Source organism: Perognathus longimembris, chromosome 2 (genome assembly GCF_023159225.1).
Source record: "Perognathus longimembris pacificus isolate PPM17 chromosome 2, ASM2315922v1, whole genome shotgun sequence".
In the NCBI taxonomy this organism is placed as follows: domain Eukaryota; kingdom Metazoa; phylum Chordata; class Mammalia; order Rodentia; family Heteromyidae; genus Perognathus; species Perognathus longimembris.
The window spans coordinates 15,344,709-15,372,693 of NC_063162.1; the positions used below are offsets into that span (position 1 = coordinate 15,344,709).

General features: G+C 37.9%; 1 protein-coding gene across 3 annotated transcripts; it reads right to left on the reverse strand.

Annotated features, from left to right (window-relative positions):
* Nucleotides 1-810: 810 nt before the first annotated feature.
* Nucleotides 811-27,041, reverse strand: Pdcd4 (programmed cell death 4). 3 transcript variants are annotated; one of them, XM_048338275.1, is made up of 13 exons: nucleotides 26,983-27,041; nucleotides 24,819-24,886; nucleotides 20,539-20,643; nucleotides 17,155-17,457; nucleotides 15,866-15,960; nucleotides 13,243-13,356; nucleotides 9,420-9,641; nucleotides 7,177-7,274; nucleotides 5,923-6,037; nucleotides 3,727-3,834; nucleotides 3,207-3,317; nucleotides 2,254-2,393; nucleotides 811-1,522 (listed from the first exon to the last, which is right to left on the reverse strand). In XM_048338275.1, the coding sequence occupies exons 3-13, from the start codon at nucleotides 20,579-20,581 to the stop codon at nucleotides 1,462-1,464; spliced, it is 1,410 nt and encodes a 469-aa protein (XP_048194232.1). In that variant the 5' UTR covers nucleotides 20,582-20,643; nucleotides 24,819-24,886; nucleotides 26,983-27,041; the 3' UTR covers nucleotides 811-1,461. The 3 variants fall into 3 exon arrangements, with proteins under 3 accessions (XP_048194232.1, XP_048194231.1, XP_048194233.1); XM_048338274.1 differs by having other exon boundaries at nucleotides 26,907-27,000; XM_048338276.1 differs by lacking the exon at nucleotides 26,983-27,041 and adding an exon at nucleotides 25,840-26,295.
* Nucleotides 27,042-27,985: the final 944 nt, after the last annotated feature.

A 27,985-nucleotide genomic window follows, 5' to 3' on the forward strand; every position in this document is an offset into this window, starting at 1 on the left:
AGCTTCAACTACACTTTCAAGTTAATTAAGGACTAAAGAATTACATGATCATTCAGGTACCAAACACAACTTAATAACCTGAAAATGTTTCATTGTAATTGTCTTCAATAAACTGTAGTAGTAGTATAGGCTTGAAAGAGCTCATGAAGCAAATTTAACTTTGAATTCTACAAGTCTGATACAGTACCTAAATTTGTAAAAAGGTACATTCCTGAGATTTACCTGTGTAAACAATGTAATTCTTGTAGTAATCAATAGGCAGTTTAAATTACCATACACTTGGAAGCCTTATTGAGTAGGCTCTGTAGAGTTTAGAAATGTGATCATTCTTTAAATTTTGGTTCATTGGTATTACTCAGTACTTCTTAAAGACTGGGTAAATGTAAATATTTGAGCATTTGGAAAATAATGTTTTTAACACTTAACCATTTGATAGAACAAAATGAAAAAAGCTATTGTAAATATGTAAGTTCCACTAAGCTCTGGATTGGATCAATAAGCAAGAAATTAAAATGTCCATTTATTTTCATCAGTATAATCTTAGAATTTTTTACTAATATAACTTTCAATTTAAAAGTTTTCAAGTAAAAATGTTCATAAGGTACACAGCTTAAACTAGTGCCTAGGCTCAAATGTGTTCCTTTAACAAGTGGTTTAAACATTTTTGTATGGATTTTTGGTTACTTTGGGGGTTTGGTTTTTTTGGGAGGAGGTAGGCAAGGGGTAGGGGGGCAGTGCTGGGGATCAAACCTAGAGCTGATGCATACTAGATCTGTAGGATGTTTTCACCTAAAATAAATATACTCCCAGTAAAGAATCAACACTGCTTCACATGTTTTATTTTGTGTTGTACATTCTTGTAGAACCAGGTTCATTTTTCCAGTTTTGTAGAAAAATAGATGTTCCAGCCACCATTTACTTAACTGTCTAGTCTTTAAGACCAAACAATATGTTCCCTGGAAAGATAAGTAAGTCTCATGACTAAATCACTTTTTAAAAATTCTTTTAAGACAAAGACTTTTTCTTTTTACTCCCAAAGCACAGTATTTCATCAGCAGCAGCCAACACGGGGTTCTAGCAGCTTAACTTTACCCCCTAAATAAAGCTTTGTATAAACCAGTGATTTTACTACAAAAAACACTGTCCTTGAAAGAAAGGAGTGGCAGTCAAGACATCAATGCAAAACTTGGAATGATTAGGTCATAAACATGGCACTTAGAAAAGATAGCTTATTAGAATATTCCACTTAAGAAGAAGTGGTTACTTTTTGTCCCTCCTTTATCCCCTCAAAAACAAAGAAAAAAAAACACTTCTTTTAAAAATTCCCCTTAAATGAAGTTTATAAAATTTCACAAATGCTTTGTACCCAAAACAAATGCTTAAAAAAAAACAACTGTGCTAACAACTCTTACAATTCAGATATATTTTTTATAACATCTAAGACCGCAAGAGTTCTTATATTCAGTAGCTCTCTGGTTTAAGACGACCACCATCTCCTTCACTTACAAAACGCTTTCTGCCCCTGAAATTAAAAGAACAAAAACATAAAAAAATACAAATTATAACTTATTGGCAATGAAAAAAATTTAAAACAGAATTTTTCTAGTTGTACATTAAGATATAAAGGGCTTAATTACTGTTTTAAAAAATTCACAGACTTTTGTCCTGCTAAACGTTTTCATTTTATAAAACCAAATCAAGTTGGGTGCCAGTGGCTCATGCCTATACTCCTAGCAATTAGAAAGATCTCTGAGACAGGACCGCAGGTCAAATCCAGCTTTGGGGCAGGGAAATCCATGAAACTTATCTCCAGTTAAGAAGTGGAGCTAGGGCTCAAAATGGTAGAGCACCAGCCAAAATAAAGCTAAGGGATAGCACCTCGGCCCTGAATTCAAGCCCCAGTACTGGAAGCATGCGCACGCGCGTGCAACACACACACACACATACAGCAACCCATTTTTTTAGTAACATCATAATTACTGAAGTTAATTAGATAAGTTTTAAAATAGAAAACTAATATATAGAATGTATTTATTCCCACCACAATACTATTTGGAATCTAAACCCTGGGCCAAATATGAAACAATATGATTGAGAATTACAAACGAACAACCTAACAAAATACATATGATTAAAAATTTTTTAACTTTTCTCTGCTATAGAAAAGCCATAATCTGAAAAGTTGGAATGACAGAAATCTTTCCAACTATATCATTCAGTGTTTTATATTGAAAAAGTATTTAAATAAAGTACCTTGAGGGACAAAGATCTCTGAGTTGTCTGGAAATGACTCCAGCCTGGAAACATTCTTCTACAAATCTCTCAAGCACAGAGTATGAATGTGGAACATCCAGATTAATATCTGGAATTTCATTGTAAATTCTCTCATAACCCTAAAACAAAATGATACACAGAGTTGTTAGCCCAGAAAGTACATACAACAAAACAATTTATCAATGTATACTTCAAGGCTAATAGTTATTAGCCTTATGGTGAAAAGTCTTGATTTCAACCTTAACAAGTAAAAAAGTTTCAGAATATTTGCTCTAAAACTGTTCTTAAAACAGATGTCCACAGGCTTGAGATGGCAAGTTCTTATCTACTCCTCTAGCTACGTTTACCATTTTTAAGAAACATAGATAACTTCACCAAAATTTCAACATACAAAAACAAAGTAAAAGTTTGGTAAAAGTTTGTTACATATAAAATTAAAATGTATCAATATCTTAAAAATTGAATCTTTGATCTAGAACACAAAATCATATTTTAATTAAATAGGCAAAAAGTCCCATTGATGGAATTTTTTTACTTTCTAAGAAATGAGTGCATGAGTTTCTAGGAAGTGCAAGTTTTAAAACATATTAGTAGAGGCTGGGAATATGGCCTAGTGGCAAGAGCACTTGCCTCGTATACATGAAGCCCTGGGTTCAATTCCCCAGCACCACATATATAGAAAATGGCCAGAAGTGGCGCTGTGGCTCAAGTGGCAGAGTGCTAGCCTTGAGCAAAAAGAAGCTAGGGACAGTGCTCAGGCCCTGAGTCCAAGGCCCAGGACTGGCAAAAAAAAACAAAACAAAAAAACAATAAAACATATTAGTATAATACTATTAAACATACCTAAAAGAAACTTTCATTAGCAATTCAAAATCTTTATTCAATTATATACCTAAGGTGTAAGCCTAGAAACTGCTTAATGTGATACTTACCCTCTTCATTTGGTCTACAGTAATGGTAGAAGACTTCCAAAGAGATTTTAATAAATCCAAAATCATCTTGAATGCACTTTCTCCAGTTGACTCTAAAACCATTACAATAGCCTAAAATTTGAGCAAAATAATGAATTTTATTAATTCAGAAAAGACTTACTAGAATGTGTTATATCAATTTCTTCTAGTATGTAAAAATTAAATAGTAGTAACATTTTTTGCCAGTCCTGGGACTTAAACTCAGGGCCTTAACACTGTCCCTGGCTTCTTTTTTGCTCAAAGCTAGCTAGCACTCTAGCACTTGAGCCACAGTGCCACTTCCAGCTTTTTATGTTTGTGTGGTGCTGAGGAATTGAACCCAGAGCTTCATGCATGCTAGGCAGGCACTCTACTGCTAAGCCACATTCCCAGCCCCAATAATATAAAATTTAGAAATCACTTCATTAACAATTTTTAAGAAAAAACATGAGCATTTCTTACTATTTCCTAAAAACTCTTTGGTATGGCAAAGCAATCTTACTTCGTAAACAAGCTCGTGGTGAAAATGAGGTACTTCCAGTTCCTTAAGGCAATGTTCAGCTTCAGAAATGTCTCCAGAGAGTAAATACTCTTTCAGCAGCATATCAATCTATCAGGTTTAAAAAGCAAGTTGTTCAAATTACAAACAGCTAAGAAGACGCGATACTATTCTAAGAGGATTTTTACATAAATAAGTATTTTACAATTTTGAAATGGTTTGTGGTTATGAAGCAAATACAATGCTTTAGTGTGTTTGACTAATCACTGAACTGTCAAGTTAGTTTACAATGTATGTGCTTTAAGGAGTTTCCAATTGAAGATAAGGAATTTTAAACACTAGAGGGGGCACTAACTCAAAATGTCAATATGAATTTTCTAAGTGGCACAAAATAATGCATCATTATGATTGTAATGCAAATGGAGCCAAAAGAATGAGAGATGATAATGGGAAATTATTAAGAAGGGAAAAGATTTCTGCATGATTTCTCTATTCTCTACTAGAGTTGAACTCATTACTGAAATATGCTCATCAGTAATTCCAATTGTAACTATAGACACAAGTATTGTATAGTAGTAATATCACTGGCTCTAGAGAAAAAGTAAGAAGATTTTCAGTACAACAGCTTCAACTCAGAATATTTCTTTCCTAAAAACTGCTTGTAAAACCAGCTTTGCATTTAATATCTCTATTTCCATTCAATATCTCTATTTCCAACCTGAACAATGTATTTTCATGATAGATAAAAATAGAACACTAGAATACATCCTGATTAATAATTCCTATGTTTTAAGAAAATAATATGTTGCATTTAAATTAACTAATTTTACTTTATAATTACCATGAATGTATTTAGTATTTGTTATACTACTTTTAACATTTGTCATCTAACTTTAAAAAGTAAAATGTTGCCCAGAAGATTTCATGCATTTTTGAAGGTTAGTTACACAAACAAGTAAGATTCTTAGGAGTCATCTTTGTCTAACGTTTCCATGTAAACAATTATCCAATAACATCAACCTCAAACATATAATGGTAGCTTATTTAAATTTTTGCCGTTTCCATCTTTTTATTGATAATGTCACTGTCCATATCAACCTAGACATTAATTCAGGACCCTAAGTCAAAAACAACCATACTCAAAACAGTTTGGCAGTTCAGGAAATAGTATCTTATTAACATTTTCTTTTTTCTTTCTTTTTTATGCTCATACTAGAGCTCAGGCCGGGCCACTGGACCTTATTTAGTTTTTCCACTCAAGGCTAGAACTCTACCACATGAGCCACAGCTCAACTTCAGTTTTTCATTCGTTAACTGGAGATGAGAGTCTCACACTGGGCACCTGTGGCTCATACCTGTAATCCTAGCTACTCAGGAGGCTGAGAGTTGAGGATTGCAGTTTGAAGCCAGTCAGGGCAAGAAAGTCTACACAATTTATCTCCAATTAACCACCAGAAAACTGGTAGAGGCATTGTGGCTCAAAAGGTAAAGTACTAGCCTTGAGCAAAGCAGCTCAGGGACACACAGCCCATGCCCTAGGACCTGCAAAAAAAAACAATCCAGAAAGATTTCTTAAGATCTTTTCTTAAAGTTCTATAGATAAGGGCATTGGTGTTTTAAATTTCTTGCTACAGAACACCAGAAAAACCCAGTGGGAATAATTCGGTAATTTTAATTTGTTGGTGCTATTATCCAATTACTTTTTCTTTTAATGAAAGTATACAGGTAGTAATATTCCTAACAAAAACCTATCATTGTGGTCTACTCTAGTGCTCACAATTCATCACTTACAATTCATAATCACCCAGTTTCAAACTGCACATATAAAAATTTGAATAGCAAGTATTTATTAGAACAAAAAAGTTTCATTTCAACTGAATAATTTTAAATGCTAATGTAAGACAAAGATTTCACGCACTTCTCTGAAGTTCAGAGAACCTTTTTCTAATTATTCATGAAAGCCCTTGTCACAACTTAACTGTTTCATTTTAAAAATTAAAGAAAAAATTTAACAACTTAGACTTACATAATATGTAGTGAAAGGGGATAAGCAAACATAAAAGAAATTATTCAATTTTCTACTTGTAGTTCTACTGAATTGGAATTTTTTTTAACCACAAAACACCAGTTAGTATATTCTTTTCTCCTCTCACAAGAATACATTTTAATTAAACAACAATATTCAATAAGTACAGGTACCTCTTTAACAAGGTGATTGACAGACTGCTGCCCACCTCCAGAGCCCCACACACTATCTTTACGCTTTCCGCCTTTAGACATACTCAGGAGCACAGTAGCCTTATCCAGAGCAGCTCTACCAAAATATAAAAAGAGGAAAAAATTAATTTTGATACATGGATATGCCCAAGGCTTACCAAATTGTGGTAAAGCTAACAAAATGCCTTATGTACCAAAAAAATTCATATAATATAAAAAAATATAAAATTCAAAATTCCTTTTAAAAGCTACTTTTCAAAATAAAAGTAGATAGCAAGAAATACATATTCCATATTAACATCTTCATGTTCTTTAGCTTTCATTTCTCACTTTAAAAATTAAAAGATATTACAAAATAACTGACCTGCAATGAGAAGGAAGTGTGTGTACTAGTCCTGGGGCTTGAATTGGAGCCTGGGAGCTATCCCGGGCTTTTATTTTTATTTCATTTTTTATTTTTTTGCACTACCACTTGAGACAGCTCCACTTCCAGTGTTTGGGTAGTTAACTGATGATAAGTGCCTCATAGATTTTCCTGCTTGAGCTAGCTTTGAACTATAATTCTCAGATCTCTGCCTCCTAAATTAACTCAGATTATAGGCCTGAGCCACTGGCGCCCAGCTGAGAAGGAATATTTCACATACAGTTTTTACCTAGAACTATGTCATGTCATCTAAGGAAACCATACCAACTATTACCTGAAGTAGCCCTAGAAAATTAAGTTTATATCTAAACCTGGGAAAACCTAAGACATGGTGAATTCCAAACATAAGTCTCTAGGAGGTTAAAAAAAAATCATGTAGCTATGTCACATTTAACTTATAACTGATGATACGAAAGAACAAAATGAAAAACACGTTTTCCAAGAAAGATTTCACTGTACATACAAAATAAAATTGTAAATAAGTTTCCTTTAGTAATGTTGTCTCTCACAGTATTAAGTAACTGTGGAATGTTAGAACACAAAAGCACAAAGAAAATTCTATATGCAACAGTATATTTTATAAATAAGAAAGCTGAGGCCCAGAGAAGGGTAATAGGTTAGCTAAAACTCAGAAATTACTTATTTTATTAATGTCCTTTTCCTGTTATTTCGTGTCAATAATCTTCATTGTAATTGAGAAGCTAGACTAGTGACAAATACATAGCCACAGTATTGGATTAATGCTAAGTTCATTTCAATAAGATTTTATATATATTCCTCAATTTTGAAATTCTTGTGGCAAAATTACTTACCTAGCCTGTACACAATCTACAGTTCCTTTGTAACTGTCAATATAGGTATTACATAAAATTCCATCTCCAACAGCTCTAGCAATGAATTGGCCCACCAACTATAATAAGAAAGAAAAATAACTACATTAAAAAAATTAAAGCCTCTATAGAACACAATTTCTCTGTGTGTGTCTCTTTTTTTTTTTGTCCATCCTGGAGCTTGAACTAGGGGCCTGGGAGCTGTCCCTGAACCTCTTTATGCTCAAGACTTTCTCTACCACTGGAGCTACAGTGCCACTTCGGGCTTTTTCTGAGTAGTTTATTGGAGATAAGAGTCTCTCAGACGTTCATGCCCTGGCTGGCTTCAAACTTCAATCCTCAGATCTCAGCCTCCTGAGTAGCTAGGATTATAGATGTGAGCAATCAGCACCTGGCTAGAACAAAATTTCTAGAACATAAATGATGAATATTTAACTACATAGTTGATACCTAGACATATTGGTATATTCAAAAATACCTATTTATCACTTGATGGATATGCTTGGCATACACTCCCTCCTCATCTTGACTTCAAGTTAAATGCCATTAGACTAGAGGCTATTTTACTGAAACTATTTACTATTGAAACTCCCAACACCTTGTTACTCAATATATAATCAAAAGTACTTGCTAACAATATGACTTAAGTCAAGAGAAATCGCTTTTCTAAAAACAAAGTCTAGTTTTTATCAAAAGAAAAACTGAAGCAATCTATATTTTTAATCTATTATCTTAAAGTAGTTGTACAAATGAGGTGCTATATAACAAAATCATTTATGAATACAATGCATCTTGATCAGTGTCACCTCCTTCAACATTCTCACCCCCTTTGACCTACCCCTCCCTCTTACTTTTTCTTAATTTGTGGTACATACAACATCTTTTTTTTTTTTTTTTTTTTTTTTTTTTTTTTTTTTTGCCAGTTCTGAGGCTTGAACTCAGGGGCCTGGGCTATGTTCCTGAGCCTCCTTTGGCTCGAAGCTAGCACTCTACCACTTGAGCCACAGTGCTACTTCCAGCTTATTTTGAGTAGTTTATTAGAGGTAAGAGTCCCATGGACTTTCCTGCCCAGGCTGGCTTCCAACCACGACCTTCAGATCTCAGCCTTCTGAGTAGCTAGGATTACAGGCATGAACCAGCAGAGCCCAGCTTACAATGAATTCTTGACTACCTTCTCCCCTACTTCCCTCCTTCATTCCTCTATCCTTCTCTGGTTGGACCTTCCTCCTCTCTTGGATGTATTCATTTCCTGGTACTTACTTTGTTGGGCTTTGACCTAGTCTTTGTAAAAGATTGAACTATTTGAGCTCCCCATAGTCTCTTTTATACTCCAGTTAATTCATTTATAACCACTTGTATACTACCCAACTTTTCTTACAGATTTATAGGTATTTATATACCCTATACAGATGTATAGGGTACATTCTATCTACCAAAAATGAAGGAAACGATACAACCTTTGTTTCTCTGGATCTGGTTTACTTCACTTAATTTTTTCCTAGCCTTTCCAAGATGAATTAAAATATTATCTGAAGGTATATTCATAGCATTATTTAACAAACTGAAAACTCCAGTGTAAAAGAGTAAAGGTGTGGCTATGAAAGGTACACTACTGTATGGCTAAAGTGAAAGGAATTTATTTATCTTATTTTATGAGGTGAGAAAAACTAAGTTACAGAAAAGCATGTATGGTTATGATTCCACGTTACCACTAAGCCATATTCCCAGCCCCTTTTTCTTTTGTTGGAGAAAATAATTCACTTTCCAGTGCAAATTCAACAATTTATGTAGATCACTGTATGTTTACAAACTCCATTTGGAAACTTACCTATATTCTTGTTTCAAATTGATACTTAAAACTTTTATCAAAAGTTGGTAAGATAGCACTTGCATGTTTTCAAAGATAAAAGAGAAAATAATGAACTATTTTATAATTAAGAGTAAACAAATTCAAGTATAATTATAATCTATATCTTTAAAAATCTAATAAAATTAAACACAGAGTATATAAATAAATATGTAGCTTAAAACCAATACAGAGCATAGTAAAAAAAAGAATTATAAAGACTTTAAAAAAAATAACAAAATGCATTTTTTTAATGTGAAGATTGTTTTCACATGGTAATAAATGTGGGCCATTTCCCTTCCATCTATTAAAATGTGCTGGGAGAACATGTGCTATTTCTTCAGTTCAAAGTGTATAGGGAAAAAGGAATGACACAAACCTGTGGTGCTCTAGGAGTATCCAATGCTAATTCAGGTAGATCCTTCAACAATTTATCAAATGACTTTTCCACATCATTTGTGCTCATGACTGTCCCACAAAGGTCAGAAAGAAGCTTAGATGTCATTTCTCTATGACTAGCCTTCCCCTCCAATGCTAAGGACACTGCCAACACTGGTACTCCACTTTTCATTTCACCAAGATTTAAATCTTTTAGCATTTCCTATTCAAAAGAATAAAACATTTTTATTTTTAAATGTCATTATAGTTCAATAAAATTTTATTTATAGAAACTCAAGCTTTTTATCTATATATCCCTTGGTCACCCCTTCCTCTTTAGAAATATCGAGAAAGCAGTCATACTCAATGGGGCTGGGCTGGTAGTGATCCACTCATCAACCTTTACTTACATGAACATCATTAAAGTCAAGAATGTAAATTAAATTGAAAATTATTTATTAAGCTATATACTACTGTAAGTCTGGTATCAACTAATCCTCTGTTTTATAATCTATTAATATTCTTGCTGTATTTATTTCTTTTCTTGCCAGTCCTGGGGCTTGAACTCAGGGCCCAGGTACTGCCCCCTGCCTCTTTTGCTCAAGGCCACATTCTACCATTTCTAGCATTTTCTGTTTATGTGGTACTGAGGAATGGAACCCAGGGCTTCATGCATGGTAGGCAAGCACTCTACCACTACACCACATTTCCAGCCCTATTAATATTATTTCTAGAAATATAGATTGATGAACATTTATGGAAAAATTCATTTTATACTATCATAGGCTATTTATTCTACTTTTCTTCAAAGCTTTCTCTTGAAATAAATATTTGATTTAAACTTTTACAATACATTTAAAATGAGATCTTAAACCATGTTTAATTGGGATTACTTTTTAAATGCTTGAGTGCAGTCAAGCTTTCCTGTTAAGAATAAAGTAACCAGCTGGGGCACCAGTGGCTCACGCCTATAATCCTAAGTACTCAGTAGGCTGAGATCTGAAGACTGCCGTTCAAGGCCAGCTTGGGCAGGAAAGTAGGTGAGATGATTATCTCCAATTAAATACCAAAAAGCCAGAACAGAAGCTGTAGCTCAAGTGGCAGAGCACTAGCCTTGAATACCGAAGCTCAGGGACAGCTCCCAGGCCCTGAGTTCAAGCGGCTTAGTGGTGGAGTGCTTGCCTAGCATACATGAAGTCCTGGGTTTGATTCCTCAGCACAACATAAACAGAAAAAATCTGAAGTGACACTGTGGCTCAAGTCATACAGTGCTAGCCTTGAGCAAAAAGAAGCTAGGGACAGTGGTCAGGCCCTGAGTTCAAGCCCCAGGACTAGCAAAAAAAAAAAAATAAAAAAAAATAAAAGGAACAGCTACAAATGCCATTATTAATGGCCACTTTTTTATTTCTTCTTTTTTTTTTTTTTTTTTTTTTTTTTTTTTGGCCAGTCCTGGGCCTTGGACTCAGGGCCTGAGCACTGTCCCTGGCTTCCTTTTTGCTCAAGGCTAGCACTCTGCCACTTGAGCCACAGCGCCACTTCTGGCCGTTTTCTGTATATGTGGTGCTGGGGAATTGAACCCAGGGCTTCATGTATACGAGGCAAGCTCTCTTGCCACTAGGCCATATCCCCAGCCCCTATTTCTTCTTTTAAAACAGCCACTTTGTATCACCTCATTCAATATATGTAAAGCACAAGAAAATTAATAAATGGCCATGGGTACCCAAAAATGACCAAATTTGAAGTGAAAAACATAGCAGGACCCTAGAAACTATGTTCAATCAGAGTGCCCTTCTCTTTACTGAAGTTTTCTTGGAACCTCTGTACCATCAACTACTACTTAAAAGAATGCCAGGACTATTTTCATAAACATGCAACTGGTATCCTGGTTAGTAACACCTTCATCACTACATTATCCTTGACTGCACTTTAACAACTACCATTTTTCAAACTAACATTCCTCTTTCTGGAAAATCTTCAACCATCTTACCTGGAAATCCCCTGCCCATACTTCAAGATAGCTCAGAATCACCTCTTGCACTGCTTCCCACTCAATGCTTCCACAACAGGCTTAGTTAATATTGGTATACCGTATTTCAACAGTTCCTGACTTCAAAGGGCTGAAACTCTTTTTCTATAGAATGGATTCTTTCACTTTACATCTTAGTAACTGTTTATGTGTCATTTCCTTCATTCAAATGAGCTTCAGAAAGACAGGGATCACCTATTACAAATTCTTTCACAATGGCATGCACTAAATACTTGCTTTATATTGAAATCTTGAAAATCCAGAGATGACAAACTTCAAGAGACAAATCAGGAAAGTTGGGCTGGGAATAAATATGGCCTAGTGGTAAAGTGCTCACCTCGTATACGTGAAGCCCTGGGTTCGATTCCTCAGCACCACATATATAGAAAAAGCCAGAAGTGGCACTGTGGTACAAGTGGTAGAGTGCTAGCCTTGAGCAAAAAGAAGCCAGGGACAGTGCTCAGGCCCTGAGTTCAAGTCCCAGGACTGGCAAAAAACAAATCAGGAAAGTTGAAGTGGAGATGTAACTCAAGTGTTATAGTGTCAACCTTGAGCAAACCAAAGCCAAGAGCACAAGGCCCTGAGTTTAAGCCCCAGTACCAGCACACAAAAAAGAGCCTTTTAAATTACACACACACACACTTGGGAAATTCTATTTTGGAGTGGTTTAGTATGGACTATAAGGATCTAAATTATAAATGTCTTTTAAAAATCATTATTGTATTTTAATGCAGTACTAATAATTTTAAAAATTTACTTTTCTAGTTTAATTTATAAACAATGCATATTAAATGCATTAAACATTCTCATAGAGATTATGATTCAAAAGCATTTAAGTTTATCCTCTGTTTCAGTATACATTATTTTTCAATTCTCTATTGGTGTTCTTTGAGTTCTGAACAGAATAGAAATATAACCTAATTCAGAATATTTTACTAAATAAATATCAAAGGAAACTAGAGCTAAGTGTTAGTGGTTCATGCCTGGAATTCTACTTGGGAGACTGCATCGCAAACGACATGGAAAACTGAGATTGGGAGGATTAGGGCTCCAAGCCAGTCTGGGCAGAAAATCCACAAACCTCCATCACCATGGAGGAAAGCTGGACACACGCTTGTGATCCCACAAACTATGGGAAGCCCAAAAGTAGGAAGAATACAGCACGGGCAAGCACGCCAGCAGAAAGCAAGACCCTAATCACAAAAATCACCAATCTGAAAAAGTGGACAGGAGCACAGCTCATCAATAGAATATCTAGACTATTAGCTAAGAAAGCACCACACACACGGCATTTTTTTTTTCTCATAGCTAGTGTACTATACTATACTACTTGAGCCATGCCTCCACTCTAGATTTTTTTGCTGGATAATTAAAGGCAGAATTTCACAGATTTTTCTGCCTTGGCTGACTGCCATGATCCTTCAGCTCTCAGTCTCCTGATTAGCTAGGATTACAGGCATGAGCCACTAGCACCTGGCCTAAGAAAGGAATTTTCAACTGAAACCCCATAAGAGGCTTCAGAGGGCCCATAAATGCCCTGACATTGCTAAAGTAAATATTACAAATGTATATAATAACATTATTAAAACAAAAATGGCACGGAGATGGTCAGATCCCAAATATTTATGTAAGAACAAGTGATTCAATATAAGATTTTATTTCCTTTCTGAATTAGAAATGTATGCAGATTAAAGCATTGAAAAGTATCTCATGATCCAAGATCACTCTAGGTAAGTTTTATATATAATATTGCTCCTCTCATTTACTGAAGAGATTATCTTTTAAACTTCAAACCTACCGCAACTTCATTAGTATCTCCATGCTCAAAGTATTCTTGTATAATTGGTGTTAACGTTTTTTCAAATGCTGTTTCATCCAAGGGCAAAACTACTGTTTCATAAACACAGTTCTCCTATAAAGGAAGAGGGAAGAAAAAGTTATAATCTTAAGTATTAAAAAAATCAATATTATAGTAACTAAAAAAATCTAAAGTAAAGCATTTTTCAGATAAGAGTGTGGCTCAAGTAGAACATCTGCTAGTAAGCAAGAGACCTGGGTTCAATACCCAGTGCTAAAAGAAAAGAATGAGGAGTACTGCTTCACTGAAATTCATCAAAGAAGATAAATGTCTATTCACCAAACCATCCTTTTTGCTATTAAAAAAGCTCTCAAATATTTATTCATCAAACTTCTGAATGTTTTCAGTCTAACATACACCTGACAGCATAATAATTCAGCAGGTCATATAACTCTTAAATCAGATGGTTTTAAATGTGTGCCTGTGACTGTGTATTGCCAGTTCTGGGTTTGAACTCAGAGCCTGGGCACTGTCCCTGAGCTTCTTTTGCTCAAGGGTAGAATTAGAGCCACAGTTCCACTTCGAGCATTTTGGTAGTCTGTTGGAGATAAGATTCTCAAGGACTTTCCTGCTGCAAATACCTTCAAACCATGATCCTCAGATCTCTGCCTCCTGAACAGTGAGGATTACAGGCATGGCACCTGGCTTTGAAATATATTTGTTCATATTCTGTTGGAAATATTTCCAAGACAGACGAACTAAACTAGGTAAGTACCAGCCAGGTGCTGGAGGCTCACACCTGTAAGTAATCCTAGTTAATCAGGAGGCTAAACTCTGAGTGAGGATTGCAGTTTGAAGTCACCCAGGCAGAAAAGTCCATAAGACTCTTATCTCCAATAAACTACTTTAAAAAAGCCAGAAGTGGCTCAAGTGGTAGAGTGCTAGCTTTGAGCCAAAAGAAGCTCAGGGGGGCTGGGAATATGGCCTAGTGGCAAGAGTGCTTGCCTCGTATACATGAAGCCCTGGGTTCGATTTCCCAGCACCACATATATAGAAAACAGCCAGAAGTGGCACTGTGGCTCAAGTGGTGCCTTGAGCAAAGAGAAGCCAGGGACAGTGCTCAGGCCCTGAGTACAAGGCCCAGGACTGGCAAAAAAAAAGGCAGCTCAGGGACAGAGTCCAGGCCCTGAGACCAAGTCCTAAGACCAGCAAACAAACAAACCAAAAAGGTAAGGACATACATATGAACAATACACAATTAAACAACCTAATATATGCCCTCATTATTTTCCTGTTTAAAATAATAAATATATCATTTCCTGGGCTGGGGATATGGCCTAGTGGCGAGAGAGCTTGCCTTGTATACATAAGGCCCTGGGTTCGATTCCCCAGCACCACATATACAGAAAACGGCCAGAAGTGGCGCTGTGGCTCAAGTGGCAGAGTGCTAGCCTTGAGCAAAAAGGAAACCAGGGACAGTGCTCAGGCCCTGAGTCCAAGGCCCAGGACTGGCCAAAAAAAAATAATAATAATAATAAATATATCATTTCCTATCTTTTTCAAAGACAGTTAATTACAAAAACCATGTCATGATATCTGGTATTTGCTTCAAAATAATCCAAAGAGGAAGAAGGTATGGATAGGGAAGGCAAAAGAAGAAGAGTAAATAAAACCTATTACTTTTTCAGTTTTATCCCTAGGGAAATAAATGCACATCCCTAAAACAAAATTTATCCTAGTTACTAACCTAAACAGTAATATAAAAAAGAAACCCAATAGCTGAAACTCTTTCTTGATATACAAAAGAAAACTGGATCTCTTTTCAATTATCATTACTGTAAAAACTGTTATTAGCTCAATGGTAAATTTAATAATCCTAAGTGAATCTATAAAAACCTTTTGACTCCAGAACCCAAGTAAAAACCATAGATACATTACTACAGTTAAATGGGTTCCCTAACCTAAATTTAACTTAGTGATTTGAAAATACTGAGTATATTGGGCTGGGAATATGGCCTAGTGGTAAAGTGCTCGCCTTGTATACATGAAGCCCTGGGTTTGATTCCTCAGCACTGCATATATAGAAAAGGCCAGAAATGGCGCTGTGGCTCAAGTGGTAGAGTGCTAGCCTTGAGCAAAAAAAAAAAAAAAGAAGCCAGGGACAGTGCTCAGGCCCTGAGTTCAAGCCTGAGAAGCAGTACATGCACACACACACACACACACACACACACACACACACACACAAAATGTAACCATGGCCTAACGTATGTAACTGTAACCCCTCTGTACATCACTTTGACAATAAATAATTTTTTAAAAAAGAAAATACTGAGTATAAAACTCTGTGTATGTGTATGCATGCTTGTGTATGTATGATTTGATAACTATACATTGTAAATATATATATATGATGTGACAAATTATGTGTGAACAAAAATGAAGTAAAAAAATTTACAAACACTTTAAATTTAGAGAGAGGGAGAGAGAGAATGAGTACTAGGTATCTTAGTACGTCTGTAATCCTAGCACAAGGGAGGATAAGGCATGAAGACTATCAGTTCCAGGCCAGCATGAGTTACATAGTAAGACCTTGTCTCAAAAAAACAAAGTGAACAATTGATACCTGGTCATCATCATAGTTGGGGTCTTTTACATCCACCTCCTCCACATCATACACCTGCCCAGGTGTACCCCAGACACCTTTGCCTCCTGCACCACCTGAAAGAGTTTAGAATGGAGAAAGGAAAGAAAAGTTCATAGTTCACAAATTTTAATTGAAACATGAAATAATGTGAAATGCACAAATGCTAAATAGAAGCTAAAAAACTGTTTCTTCTACTGAGGAGTTTCACAGACTACTCTTCTGCCTAAGCTAACCTAGAACTAAATCGTAATCCTCCTGGTCTTAGCCTTCTAGTCATCTTCGATTAATTCTAGCTTTATTAATGTAAGGTGCTACAATCCAATTTCCATGTTTAACTGTTCTTCATTCATTCCAAGTTTTTTCATCATCCAGAGATTACTTAAATTATCAGGATCTTAACCAAAGCTCCCACTACTCAGAAGTTAATCAAACCTCCAAACTGTATCAAAATCCTACTATAGACACAAGTTTACACACCCATGTTAGTAGTCCCTACCCACATGCTGGGGATGCAGACATGAAATAAAGCAAATCCACTCAAAAATAAGAGAGCTAAAGAGACCTCCAAGCCATATCTATGAAAATATTTAAATTCTACCCAGATTTTACCAAATGTTATTACCAAATGTATGTATGTATTCTTCACAGGGGACATAACTAGATCCATTAGATAACAGGTATGATAAATTTCTGACTACTTTCAAACACAGTAGATGCACAATTTATTTATTTATTTGTTTTATTTACTTTTTTTTTTTTTTTTTTTTTTGGCCAGTCCTGGGCTTGGACTCAGGGCCTGAGCACTGTCCCTGGCTTCTTTTGCTCAAGGCTAGCACTCTGCCACTTGAGCAACAGCGCCACTTCTGGCCGTTTTCTCTATATGTGGTGCTGGGGAATTGAACCCAGGGCTTCAGGTATACGAGGCCATATTGCCCACTAGGCCATATTCCCAGCCCTAGATGCACAATTTATAACTGTGAAATACATCAGTGTATACCACATACTGCTGGAAATAGGAGATTAAAAATTCTGCCCCCAGGAAGTAAGTCTATTGTAGATACAAGAGAAAAGTATCAACCTAAAGAAAAGTGGAATTGTCCTCATCACTACTCTGTAAACACACACACACAAACACATATATATCAAATATTTATTTACACCATAAATCATAGCACTGTATTTCTCTCATTTCCAGAACAAGAAATTCATAGTACAAAAACTAGATAATTTGTTCACCATGCGTTTTTATGCACACAATATATACCAACCTTTCTTTGGTAGTCCCCTTCCCTTCCCAGATCTGGAGCGCCTATCAAGCAACCTTCCCTTTGGACTGGTTGGCACAGTTACTCCACTCCTAACTGCTTCGCTTCCATTATCACTGACTGAATCTCCTCTGCCAGAGTCTCGAGATGAGTTTTTTCGTAGTCGTCTTTTTGCCTTGGCATTAATTCTAGCTTCATTAATGGAGGATGCAGAAATCCAATTGCCATTTATTTCATTCTTTATTTCCTCAGTCCCAGCATTTTCTTCATCACCAGAAAACAGAGAATCACTTAAATTATCAGGATCTTAGAAAGAAAAAGAAGAAGAAATTAAGTATTTTAAGCATCTACTGTTATTCCTGGAATAGTCTTAAGTTTGATTAGGCAGAATACATGAAATTACCATTTTGTAGGTTAATAACATAATTTCATATGGCATAACAAGAAGATTACTTTTCCTATTACCAAAGAAAGTAAACTAAGGAAATAAATTTTAATGTACAAGATTTCCTGGAAAAAGTTACCTCACATTAAATTTTTAAAAATCTACGTTAATACAAGAAACATAAAACGGTTAACTTTTGCTGAGCAGAGAATTTAGCAACCAGGATATTAAGACAAAGAATTTTGAGAGAAAGGAGATAAACTAGTAGTTACAAAATGTCCACTACTTATTTGGCATTGTACCAGATGCCCTTTCATTTACCAGTAAGCTTGGCAATTATTGTACAATTTACAGATAGGGAACTAAGGTTCAGAATATTTAAATGGCTTCTCAAATATTCCCAGCTGAATTACAGATACTCAGAAAATATTAACAATCCAAAGAATCTGGAAGACATTTGGCAAACATGATTTTGTGTGTATATAATAATATATGTGTGTGTATATATATATACATATATATACATGATTACATGTTTACAGAGTGAGAATGATTATTCCACTATCATATTCTTCAAGACAAGTCTTTTTTTTTTCTTTTTTTTTTTTTTTTTTGGCCAGTCCTGGGCCTTGGACTCAGGGGGCCTGAGCACTGTCCCTGGCTTTTCCTGCTCAAGGCTACCACTCCGCCACTTGAGCACAGCGCCGCTTCTGGCCATTTTCTGTATATGTGGTGCTGGGGAATCGAACCTAGGGCCTCGTGTATCCGAGGCAGGCACTCTTGCCACTAGGCTATATCCCCAGCCCTCAAGACAAGTCTTTCTTGATATATTTTTTCTTGATAAAGCCATTATCTCCAAGTCCTAGCTCATCTCCCAAACTTTTTTTTTCTTTATTGTCAAAGTGATGTACAGAGGGGTCACAGTTTCATATGTAAGGCAGTGAATGTATTTCTTATCCAATTTATTACCTCCACCCTCATTTTTCTCCCAAACTTTTTATCCTCTGGAAATTTTCTAACCTACTTAAGGGTATCATATTATCCTCTGAAAGACAGCAACATATTTGGAGTTCCCAGTGGTTCCTGCTTAGAATATCATCCTCACTTGTTCTTCTTTTAGTTGTGAAAATCCTTCAGGACATCAAAGTCTTGCTAACAAGTCTAGCCAAAGTAACACTAATACTCATATCATGGAAACCAATTTGTTATTTCTCTTAGAACTAGTCTTATTTTTCCAACAAGGTCTTAGCCTCAAATAATGACTAGAATATTCTTTGTATCACCATGTACAATAGAGTATCAGCATGTATGGTAGAGTATCCCTCATTCTGTAAACTCAAATGCCCATGGAGACCACAAAGAGAGTGAAAACATTTGTTATTTTGTGCAGATACTAGGGCCTGAACTCAAGGACACATGTTCTCAATCATCCTTCTACTCACGGCTGGTGCTCTACCACTTGAGCCTATCTCCAGCCCAGCATTTTTCTGTTTAAGTGTAAATGGAGTTGAGTCCAAGCCTGGACTTGCTTTGAACTGTGATCCTGAGAGCTCAGCCTCCTGAGTAACCAAAAGCTACTGGCAGCCTAGCTAAGAACTTAAGTTAGAAAGGCTACTGAATTAGTTACCAACACACTAGACTTTTGTTCAGTATAACTCAATTAAGAGCTGAATAACTCAAATGGCTTGAAATATACCTAACTATATAATTACAATGTATCACCTCTACAATAGCCTTTAACATGTAAGAAGACCCACTGAAACTAAACATTGTAATTAATCTATTAAAAATAGGTGCTAAAACCTTTTCAGTTCTTGACAAAGCATAAAAAGATAGGAAAAACCACAATGGTAATCTCAAAACAAGTAAGCATTAAGTATTCAAATAAATTTCTTTTTTTGGTAGTACTAGGGTTTCAATTCAGGGCCTTGAGCTTGCTAGACTGGCACTGTACTACTTGAGCCAGGCTCCCCAGACCTGTTTTTGAGGTAGGATCTCTTGAACTTTTTGATGATCAGGCTAGCATCAAACCACAATTCTCTGGATACTAGCCTCCTGAGTCGACAGAATTACAGGAGTCAGCCACTGGCCCTGGGCCTCAAATTATCTCACTAGATATCTAAGTAAGTCTCCTTGCTTGTAGTCTTCAAATATTTCTCCAAACCACAGACTGTTTCTAGCATAAGTGAAAACTCTTTGAAAGGTTTCCCATTATCTCACAATAAAGTGTCAACATTGCCATGTAACTTAAGGTCATTCATTATCCATCCATGATCCTGCTTACTCCATCAAAATCACTGCTAACAACTCTCACATCCAAACTCAAAGCTTATACATCTTAGGGAGGAGGTGGAGAGATTAGTTTGGTAGAATACAGAATATACTTGAAAAGGTTAAGCATAAAGGGGGAGAGGAGCTAAGAAAATGTTACAATAGTTCATTGACAAAGTAATTGAAAAAAGACAAGGCTAGTATCTAGAGTTAATAGTGTAATATTTTTTCCTAAAAAAATAGCTTTTAAGAAGATGACTCAGGTGTAAAGAGGAGTAGAATAATGTCTTCCATATTTTTAGAGTAGTTGGAAAGTAGTGTTATTAAGTGTGTGAGATATCATCAGAACTAAACTAAGAGTACTCTCACAACTAGTAGTAGTCATTCTACTTTTCATTAGAGTTAATACCATAACCTTCCAGGTATTAAGTTCTGTGCAACCTGTACATACTAGACACTTACACTTAATAGTGCAGCAATCACTAGGCCCTGTGAAACTATTAAGTTGACTATTATTCTCTATTCTATACTATATACAAACAAGAATGCAGAAGATATAAAAGACAGGAAGAAAAAAATAAGGACATCTAAATTTACATGAAAACAAAATCTGACCTTAAAAATAATGTGGTCTTGTACTACTACTGAAGACAGTTTTGCTATTACCTTTTCTTAAAATATCAAATTGCCTGAAGTTTGTTCACAAAATCAAGATTTAAGATAATACTTACCTGTGGGATTTACATTCAGTACCTGCTCATTTTCTACATCCATTGTTCCTTAATTTCACTTGCACTGATTAAACAAATTACCAAATGGAAGTCTTCCCTTAGAATCTGTTTTTTAAAAAACAAAAATAAAAATGTCAATGTTTTCCTCACTGATATAATTAAGACAAATGCAACTTCTTTAAGCTTTCTTTTAAAAACTGCCAAGTCTGTTTTTAAGCTTTCAATTTCTTTTTTTTTTTTTTTTCCAGTACCGAGGTTTGAATGCAGGGACTTGTGCTTGGTGCTTGTTGTTAAACAGGTGCTCTACCATTTGAACCACACTCTGATCCTACTTTTATTTCAAATTGGGTCTTATGCCTTTGCCAGGACCAGCCTTGCACCACAATCTGTCTACTTCCACCTCTGAATAGGATTTTGTTGTTGTTGTTCTAATACTGGGGCTTAAACTCAGGGCCTCATGTTCTTGCTTGGCTTTTTGAAAAAGGCTGGCAATTTACTATTTGAGCCATACTTCCTCTTCCTAAGCTTTCAATATCTGATGACAAACTAATATTCGGTTCCATATTTCTTTTTTTTTGTCTATAACATTTACTTATTCTCTTTAAATAGGGATATAATTCGACGTGTCCTAATTTCTTTTTTTTTTTTTTGGGGGGGGGGAACAGTCCTGGGGCTTAAACTCAGGGCCTGAGCACTGTCCCTGGCTTCTCTTTTTGCTCAAGGCTAGCATTCTGCCACTTGAGCCACAGTGCCACTTCTGGCTGATTTCTGTATATGTGGTGTTGGGGAATTGAACCCAGGGCTTCAAGTATACGAGGCAAGCACTCTTGCCACTAGGCCATATCCCCAGCCCGCAACATGTCCTAATTTCTTGAGAAGTTCATCTAAGACCAAACAAAATGTGTCTGTGTACTCCTAAAACTTGGAATTAAAACAAAGATTTTCCATATGTTCATTAAAGAAACATTCACATGTACACATATGTGTATATATGTGTGTACACATGTGTACATGTGTATACACATTATTTCCCAATTTCTTAGGAATATAAGTCTCAAAATTAATCTGATAAACATATATAGTGATATAACCATTGGACCATATTCTACCAGTGATTATAATAAATAAAACAATAGTTTTTGTTAAATCAAAAATTATGACATGATTGTCTGATTTTTTTCATACTACAGCCTATCTGAAAGTAGATGAATCTGCCACTTCATTATCTAGGCTTCTATATGACTGCTGTTATAGGACTTTGAGACTGAGAGAAAAATTTTAAATCACCTTTTTACATAATGAGCATTACTAATTTATATGAAAAATATTATTTGGAAGGGGTCTCAGCTGGTACTCTACCACCTGAGCCACGCCTCTTATCTGGATTTTTTGCATGTTATTTAGAAATAGTCTTAAAAACTTTTCTTTCCAGAATGGCTTCAAACCAACAATCCTCCAGATCTCAGCCTACTGCCATATTGTCTGTAATCACAGAATTCAGAAAGTAGAGGCAACAAGATCATAATTCAAAGCTACCTTTTGCTACACAGTGAGTTCAAGGCTACCTTGATACCTCGATTCCAAAAAAGGGGGGAAGGGAGGACACCTAGGAATAGCTTTGTGGTATGTATAGTACTTGCCTAAGAGACCTTGGGCTCAATCCCCAGCACCACAAAATAAATACACAAATAAATACATAAGCATCTTGGTACTCTAGGCCCTTAGTTTCAAAATTGCTTAAAATCATTAATATTGGGATCAAATCATTTACCTCTTCTTTAGTCAATTATCTGAGTGATACAGATCCAATATTATTGTGGTACAATTTAAAATGTCAAGAACTGAGCACCGTTGGCTCACACCTATAACTAGTTACTCAAGAAGCTGAGGTCTAAGGTTCAGGGTTCAAAGCCAGTCCAGGAAGGAAAAGAGCCCAGGAGACCCTTAACTCCAATTAACCATAAAAAGCCAGAAATGGAGCTATGGCTCAAGTGGTAGAGTGCTAGGTTTGAGCAAAAAAGCTCAGGGACAGTGCCCCAGTTCGGAGTTCAAGCCCCAGCCCCAACACACACACACACACACACACACACACACACACACACACACACACACACACACACACACACACACACACACACACACACACACACACACACACACACACACACACACACACACACACACACACACACACACACACACACACACACACACACACACACACACACACACACACACACACACACACACACACACACACACACACACACACACACACACACACACACACACACACACACACACACACACACACACACACACACACACACAGCATAGCCAGTTAGATTTTCGGAGTTCAAGCCCCAGCGCGCACACGCACACGCGCGCACACACACACACACACACACACACACACACACACACACACACACACACACACACACACAGCATAGCCAGTTAGATTTTGGAATGTCTCCAGATGTATTCTTTAAACCAAAAAATTATACTTGGACATGATAGATTAAACAGGACTCTAAACATTCAGACAGTGAGACCACAGGAAGATATTCTGAAGCTCACAAAGGCTCAACAGCTCTGTGCATATGATCATATAAAATGATATTTATTGAAATGAACGCCAAGAAATGGAAACAAGAAATTTTTTATTTTACTTTTTGAGTGTTTGGTTTTCCTCTTTTGTCCCTATTTTTATTTCTGTACTTTTTGTCTCATATAAGTTTATCTGTTTGGGCGAGGGTAAGGAGAAGCATAGAAATGGTGGGACAAAGGGTGAACTAATTCATCAGTGATACTCACTAGATACTATATTAAAAATAAGCTATACAACTTGTGGGGGAGGGGAGCTGGAAGGGGAAAAAAACTAGGAGAAAATAAGGGAAGAAATGTACTCATTACCTGATCTATATAATTAACCCCTCTGTACATCACCTTTGCAATACAATTTTTTAATATTCTTTAAATAATTATTTAACCTGTTTTATTGTTTAAGTAATACAGATTGACTTTAGATTTCCCAATCATTTACAATTATTCATTAGCAATGTGCTGAACTTTTGGATATAAAATGCACAAATTAGTGAAAATGTTAATAAATTACAGAAAGACTTACTTTTTCAAATAACATATCCTACTCTATGTCATTTTAAGAAAAAAATGATATACCATGACTCTTGGTACTCAAAGGTAAAACTTTTAACAACATACATAAGTAGTATTATTTGTTAAATTAAAAGCCTTTTCTCAAAGAAAAAAGGTATTAATCTATGACAAAAAAACAAACACAATGTGGCATAATCCTTTTCTAAAATACTATCACATTCCTTTAGAAACTAGAAAATAATAAGTTCATTATCTAATTATATTAAAATAAACTGACAGCCAGGCACCTAGGCTTACATCTATAATCCTAGCTACTCAGGAAGCTGAGGCCTGGAGGACTTTATGATTTTTAGTAAGCCAAAACAACATATAGCCAAATAACCAGGCAAAATGCCATACTGGAGGTACAGCTCAAGTGGTGGAGCACCAGTTATGACCCAGAAAGCTGAGAGGGGGAACTGAGTTCAAGCCCCAGCACCAAAAAAATAAATAAACTGACATGTGACTTTATACAATCATTTTCCAATATAATTCTAAACAACTCTACATTTAGGAAAAAATGAATCTTAAAATGTAATACTGATTCACACAGCTATATATGTACATAAACAGTCTACAAACATTTAGCATTTTCCATGGCTGAAAATGCCACATTCATTTTCTGTGCATGAATTACTTATGCACAGAAAGGGATAAAGCAGTATCTGACACGTTTGAGGGGTTTTGTTGTTGTTTATTTTTGTTGTTGTTGTTTTTGCTGATCCTGGGGCTTGAACTCAGAGCCTGGGCACTCTGAGCTTTTGTGCTCTAGGCTAGTTAGTGCTCTACCACTTTGGGCCACAGTGCCATTTCTGGCTTTTTTTTTTGGGGGGGGGGGCCTAGTTAACTGGAGATAAGAATGTCAAGGGCTTTTCTGCCAGGGCTGGCTTGGTACCCTAAAGCTCGGATCTCAGCCTCTAGAGTAACTAGGATTCCAGGCTTGAGCCACTGACACCTGGCTATGCTTGAGATTTTAAACTATAGTTACATTAAAAATATTTTCCATTCTTCATGAAATAAGAAAATATTTTCTGCAAAATCTAGTAAAGGAAAGGAAATTAATTTAACTGGTGATTATAAGGCCCTTATAATTCAAAGTGAATTTTACATGCATCACGTACCTCACAAGACAATCTTGAGGTAGGTGTTCCACTCTGCACCAGCAACAAATTCAGAGAAGGGGGATTTTCTGTCCAAGGAGAAACAGGTACACAATGGAAGAATCAGAACTATATAGCAGATCTCATATATACAATACAAGAAAAATTAAACACAGACTTCTACTGTTACATCAAATTTTTAAAACTGCATCCCTCATACTATTATACAGAAGATATTCAGATGTTCAAAGAAAACTATCAGGCAATGATGATTGCTAATAACTTATTAAATTTGCAATTACATAATCCTAACAAAAAAAGTCCTGTGTCTTTAAAGAATCAAAATCTCACCAAGTACAAGTCACATTTGATAGTAATCATATTTGAAAGGTTAAAGATACTTTCCACATTTTCATTCTCTTCTAACTAGTAGACTTTCCCCAATTTAACAATCCTTAACAATGTTACTCCCAACTTAAAAATGGAAAGCAAAGAACTATATAAACCCCATTTCCTTCTTACTAATCTAGAAAAAAAATATTTATTTTTGCCAGTCCTGGGGCTTGAACTCAAGGTCTGGGTATTGTCCCTGAGCTTCTTTTGCTCAAGGCTAGCACTCTACCACTTGAGCCACAAGGCCACTTCGGGCTTTTTCTGTGTATGTGGTACTAAGGAATCCAATCTAGTACTCCATGCATGCTAGGCAAGCACTCTACCACTAAACCAGACTCCCAGCCTACAAAAATTAATTTTAGATGAGAACACAAAAGTATACACACAAGTCAGAAAAATCTAAGCCTGAAATTAAAATTTTTTCAATACATTTTCTGATAGCCTCATAAATTACCCTTGCCGGTTTTGAAAGTTTAGTCCATATGTTAACTAGAAAATTACCTGAATTCATTGAGTTACAATCATACTCATTAGCCATTGTAAGTCAGCTCAAAGCACCCAACCACAATAATACAAAAAGACTATGGAAAAATACTCAAATAGTATTAATTTTCCCCCCAATTCTAACAATTACTTCCCTTCACCTTACCACGAGGAAAAGCCCAATCACACTGGAACTCAAAGATGCCCACTGAGATATTAAGGAATTCAACACACTAGAATGCAGGAAGTTTAGGAGCATAAATATCAGGAACTATATTTGGAACATATCCATCAAAGTCTCTTTAAAAGGAGGGGGGAGGAGGTTCTCAAAAAAAACCTTAAATTAACCAGAATGCCCGGTCTACAAATAAACCGTGGAAACCGGGGTTTAAAACAAAAACAAACCAACAGCCAGTTCCCTCGGCACCCCGCGTGGCTGCACGTCTCCTCCCCGCGGGACCCGGCGGCTGGTGGGCCCAGGACCAATCCTCCCGAGGGGGTGGGGCGGAGGGCGACCCCGAGGTCCCCGCACAACTCTTAGAAAATAATAACAACAAACTCCGTGTTCGTTACACGCGTGACACGCGTGTCACCGACAAGGGGGCTCCCTCCCTGCCTTTGTTTCCTCCATATTCAAGAAGGGGATCCTCGGCTGGAGGCAGGGCACGGAGAAGGGGGACCGGAGCGAGGGGGGGGGACGGCGGGGACCCCAGCGGCGGGCGGCGGCGGCGGCGGGGCCCAGGCCCCGGGGCATGGCGGGGGCGGGTGGGGGGAGCTGGGAGTGCAGCGGGGTGCCGGGAGATGTCCGTGGGGTCTCTCGAGGCCGGGGGGCGGGGAGGACACGCACCTTCCCAACCCGGTGGCCGCCTCCCCGCCAAGCACCGCGCCCACCCCCGTCCCGGACCGGGGGCCCCTCGGCCGCGGGTGCCCGCGCGCGCCCGGGGAAGGTGTGGAGGAGGGGGCGGGCCCGCGAGGAGGGTAGCGGGGCCGCCTCCCTGCAGCCCCGGGCGTTGGGGCCCCGGCCCCCCGTGACGGAGGGACGAACGAAGAAGCACGGGCGCCCCTCCCCTCACCCCGTGCCCGGCGCTGCCCGGCCCCGGCCCGCCCAGCCCGGGCCGCGGCCTCCACGCCCCCTCCCCTTCCCAACGTGCGGAGGCCTCGGCTGAGGGTCGGGGACGCGGAGGGGCAGCCACGAAGAGTCCCCGCGTGCGAGCCGCGCCCTTCGGTACTGACCCCTCGGGCCACCGTTGCCGCCGCCGCCGCCGCCGCCGCTCCCCCGGCCCCGGCTCCGCCGGCCCCGACCCCGCACCTCAGCCTCGGCCGTCGCCCAGCAGCGCCTCTGGCCCCTCTCGCTCTGTTTGTTTTTGTTTTGTTCTACCCAGTAACACGGGGGCGACAGGGCGGCGTTTATTGGCCGAGGCGAAGAGGTCGGCTGGCCAATCGTAGCGGCCGGGCTGCGGCGGAGGAGGAGAAGGGAGAAGTGAAACGTGGAAAGGCGGGGCGGGGCGAGAGCGCGCGTGCGCAGAGGCTCTCGCCAGTGGCTGCGATTGAAGCCTAGCGGGAAGTCTGGGTCGAGTTGGTGGGGGGGGGGGGGGCGAGGAGGGAGGAGGAGCTTCGGGCTGCAGACGTGGGCCGAAAGGCTGGGGGCGGGGGAGCAGAGAGTTATGGCTGGGATTGGGGTGGCCTTTACCCAACCTGAACATTCCCTCCACTTGGTATTGGGCAGACTCTGCTAAAGTCAGTGCTTTGGGCTTCCTGGGGATCCCTACCTCTATTTCTGGACACAATTCAGGAGAAAAGCCCCAATCTCTTTAATTCTCCCAGCCAGCGGGTGCTCACCCCGTGGCTATTTGCCGTGTACAGACCCGCTGAGAAGTTAACCCAATAATGCCCACAGCTTTGGGGACCAAAAAAAAATTAAATTAAATTAAAATGGTTGCACGAAGACACTCAAAAACTTTGCAGCCCCTTTGCTAACCAGCTCAGAGGCTGGGGTTCACATTCACACATTCCAGATTCTGAGTTTGGGCCTTTCAACCATGGCTCTGGTTTGGGTACTGAAGCAGCCTTTGGGGCTATTTTCTGTAACTTTTCCTCCTGGCTGCATTGTTGGTCTCATCTTTGCCACCTTCTTTCTAGGTCTCTGTCTCCCAAAGTAGTAACCAGAACCTTATGCAGTCTGTGTTCTCCAAAGAGATCTCAGCCACTTGATCTGAAGAGCTTGTGTCTGATGGGTAATACCTCGGGAATGGAACTGCACCGTGACCTGGCTTATTACCCCTTTCTCTTCAGTCTCATAGACTCTTACATAG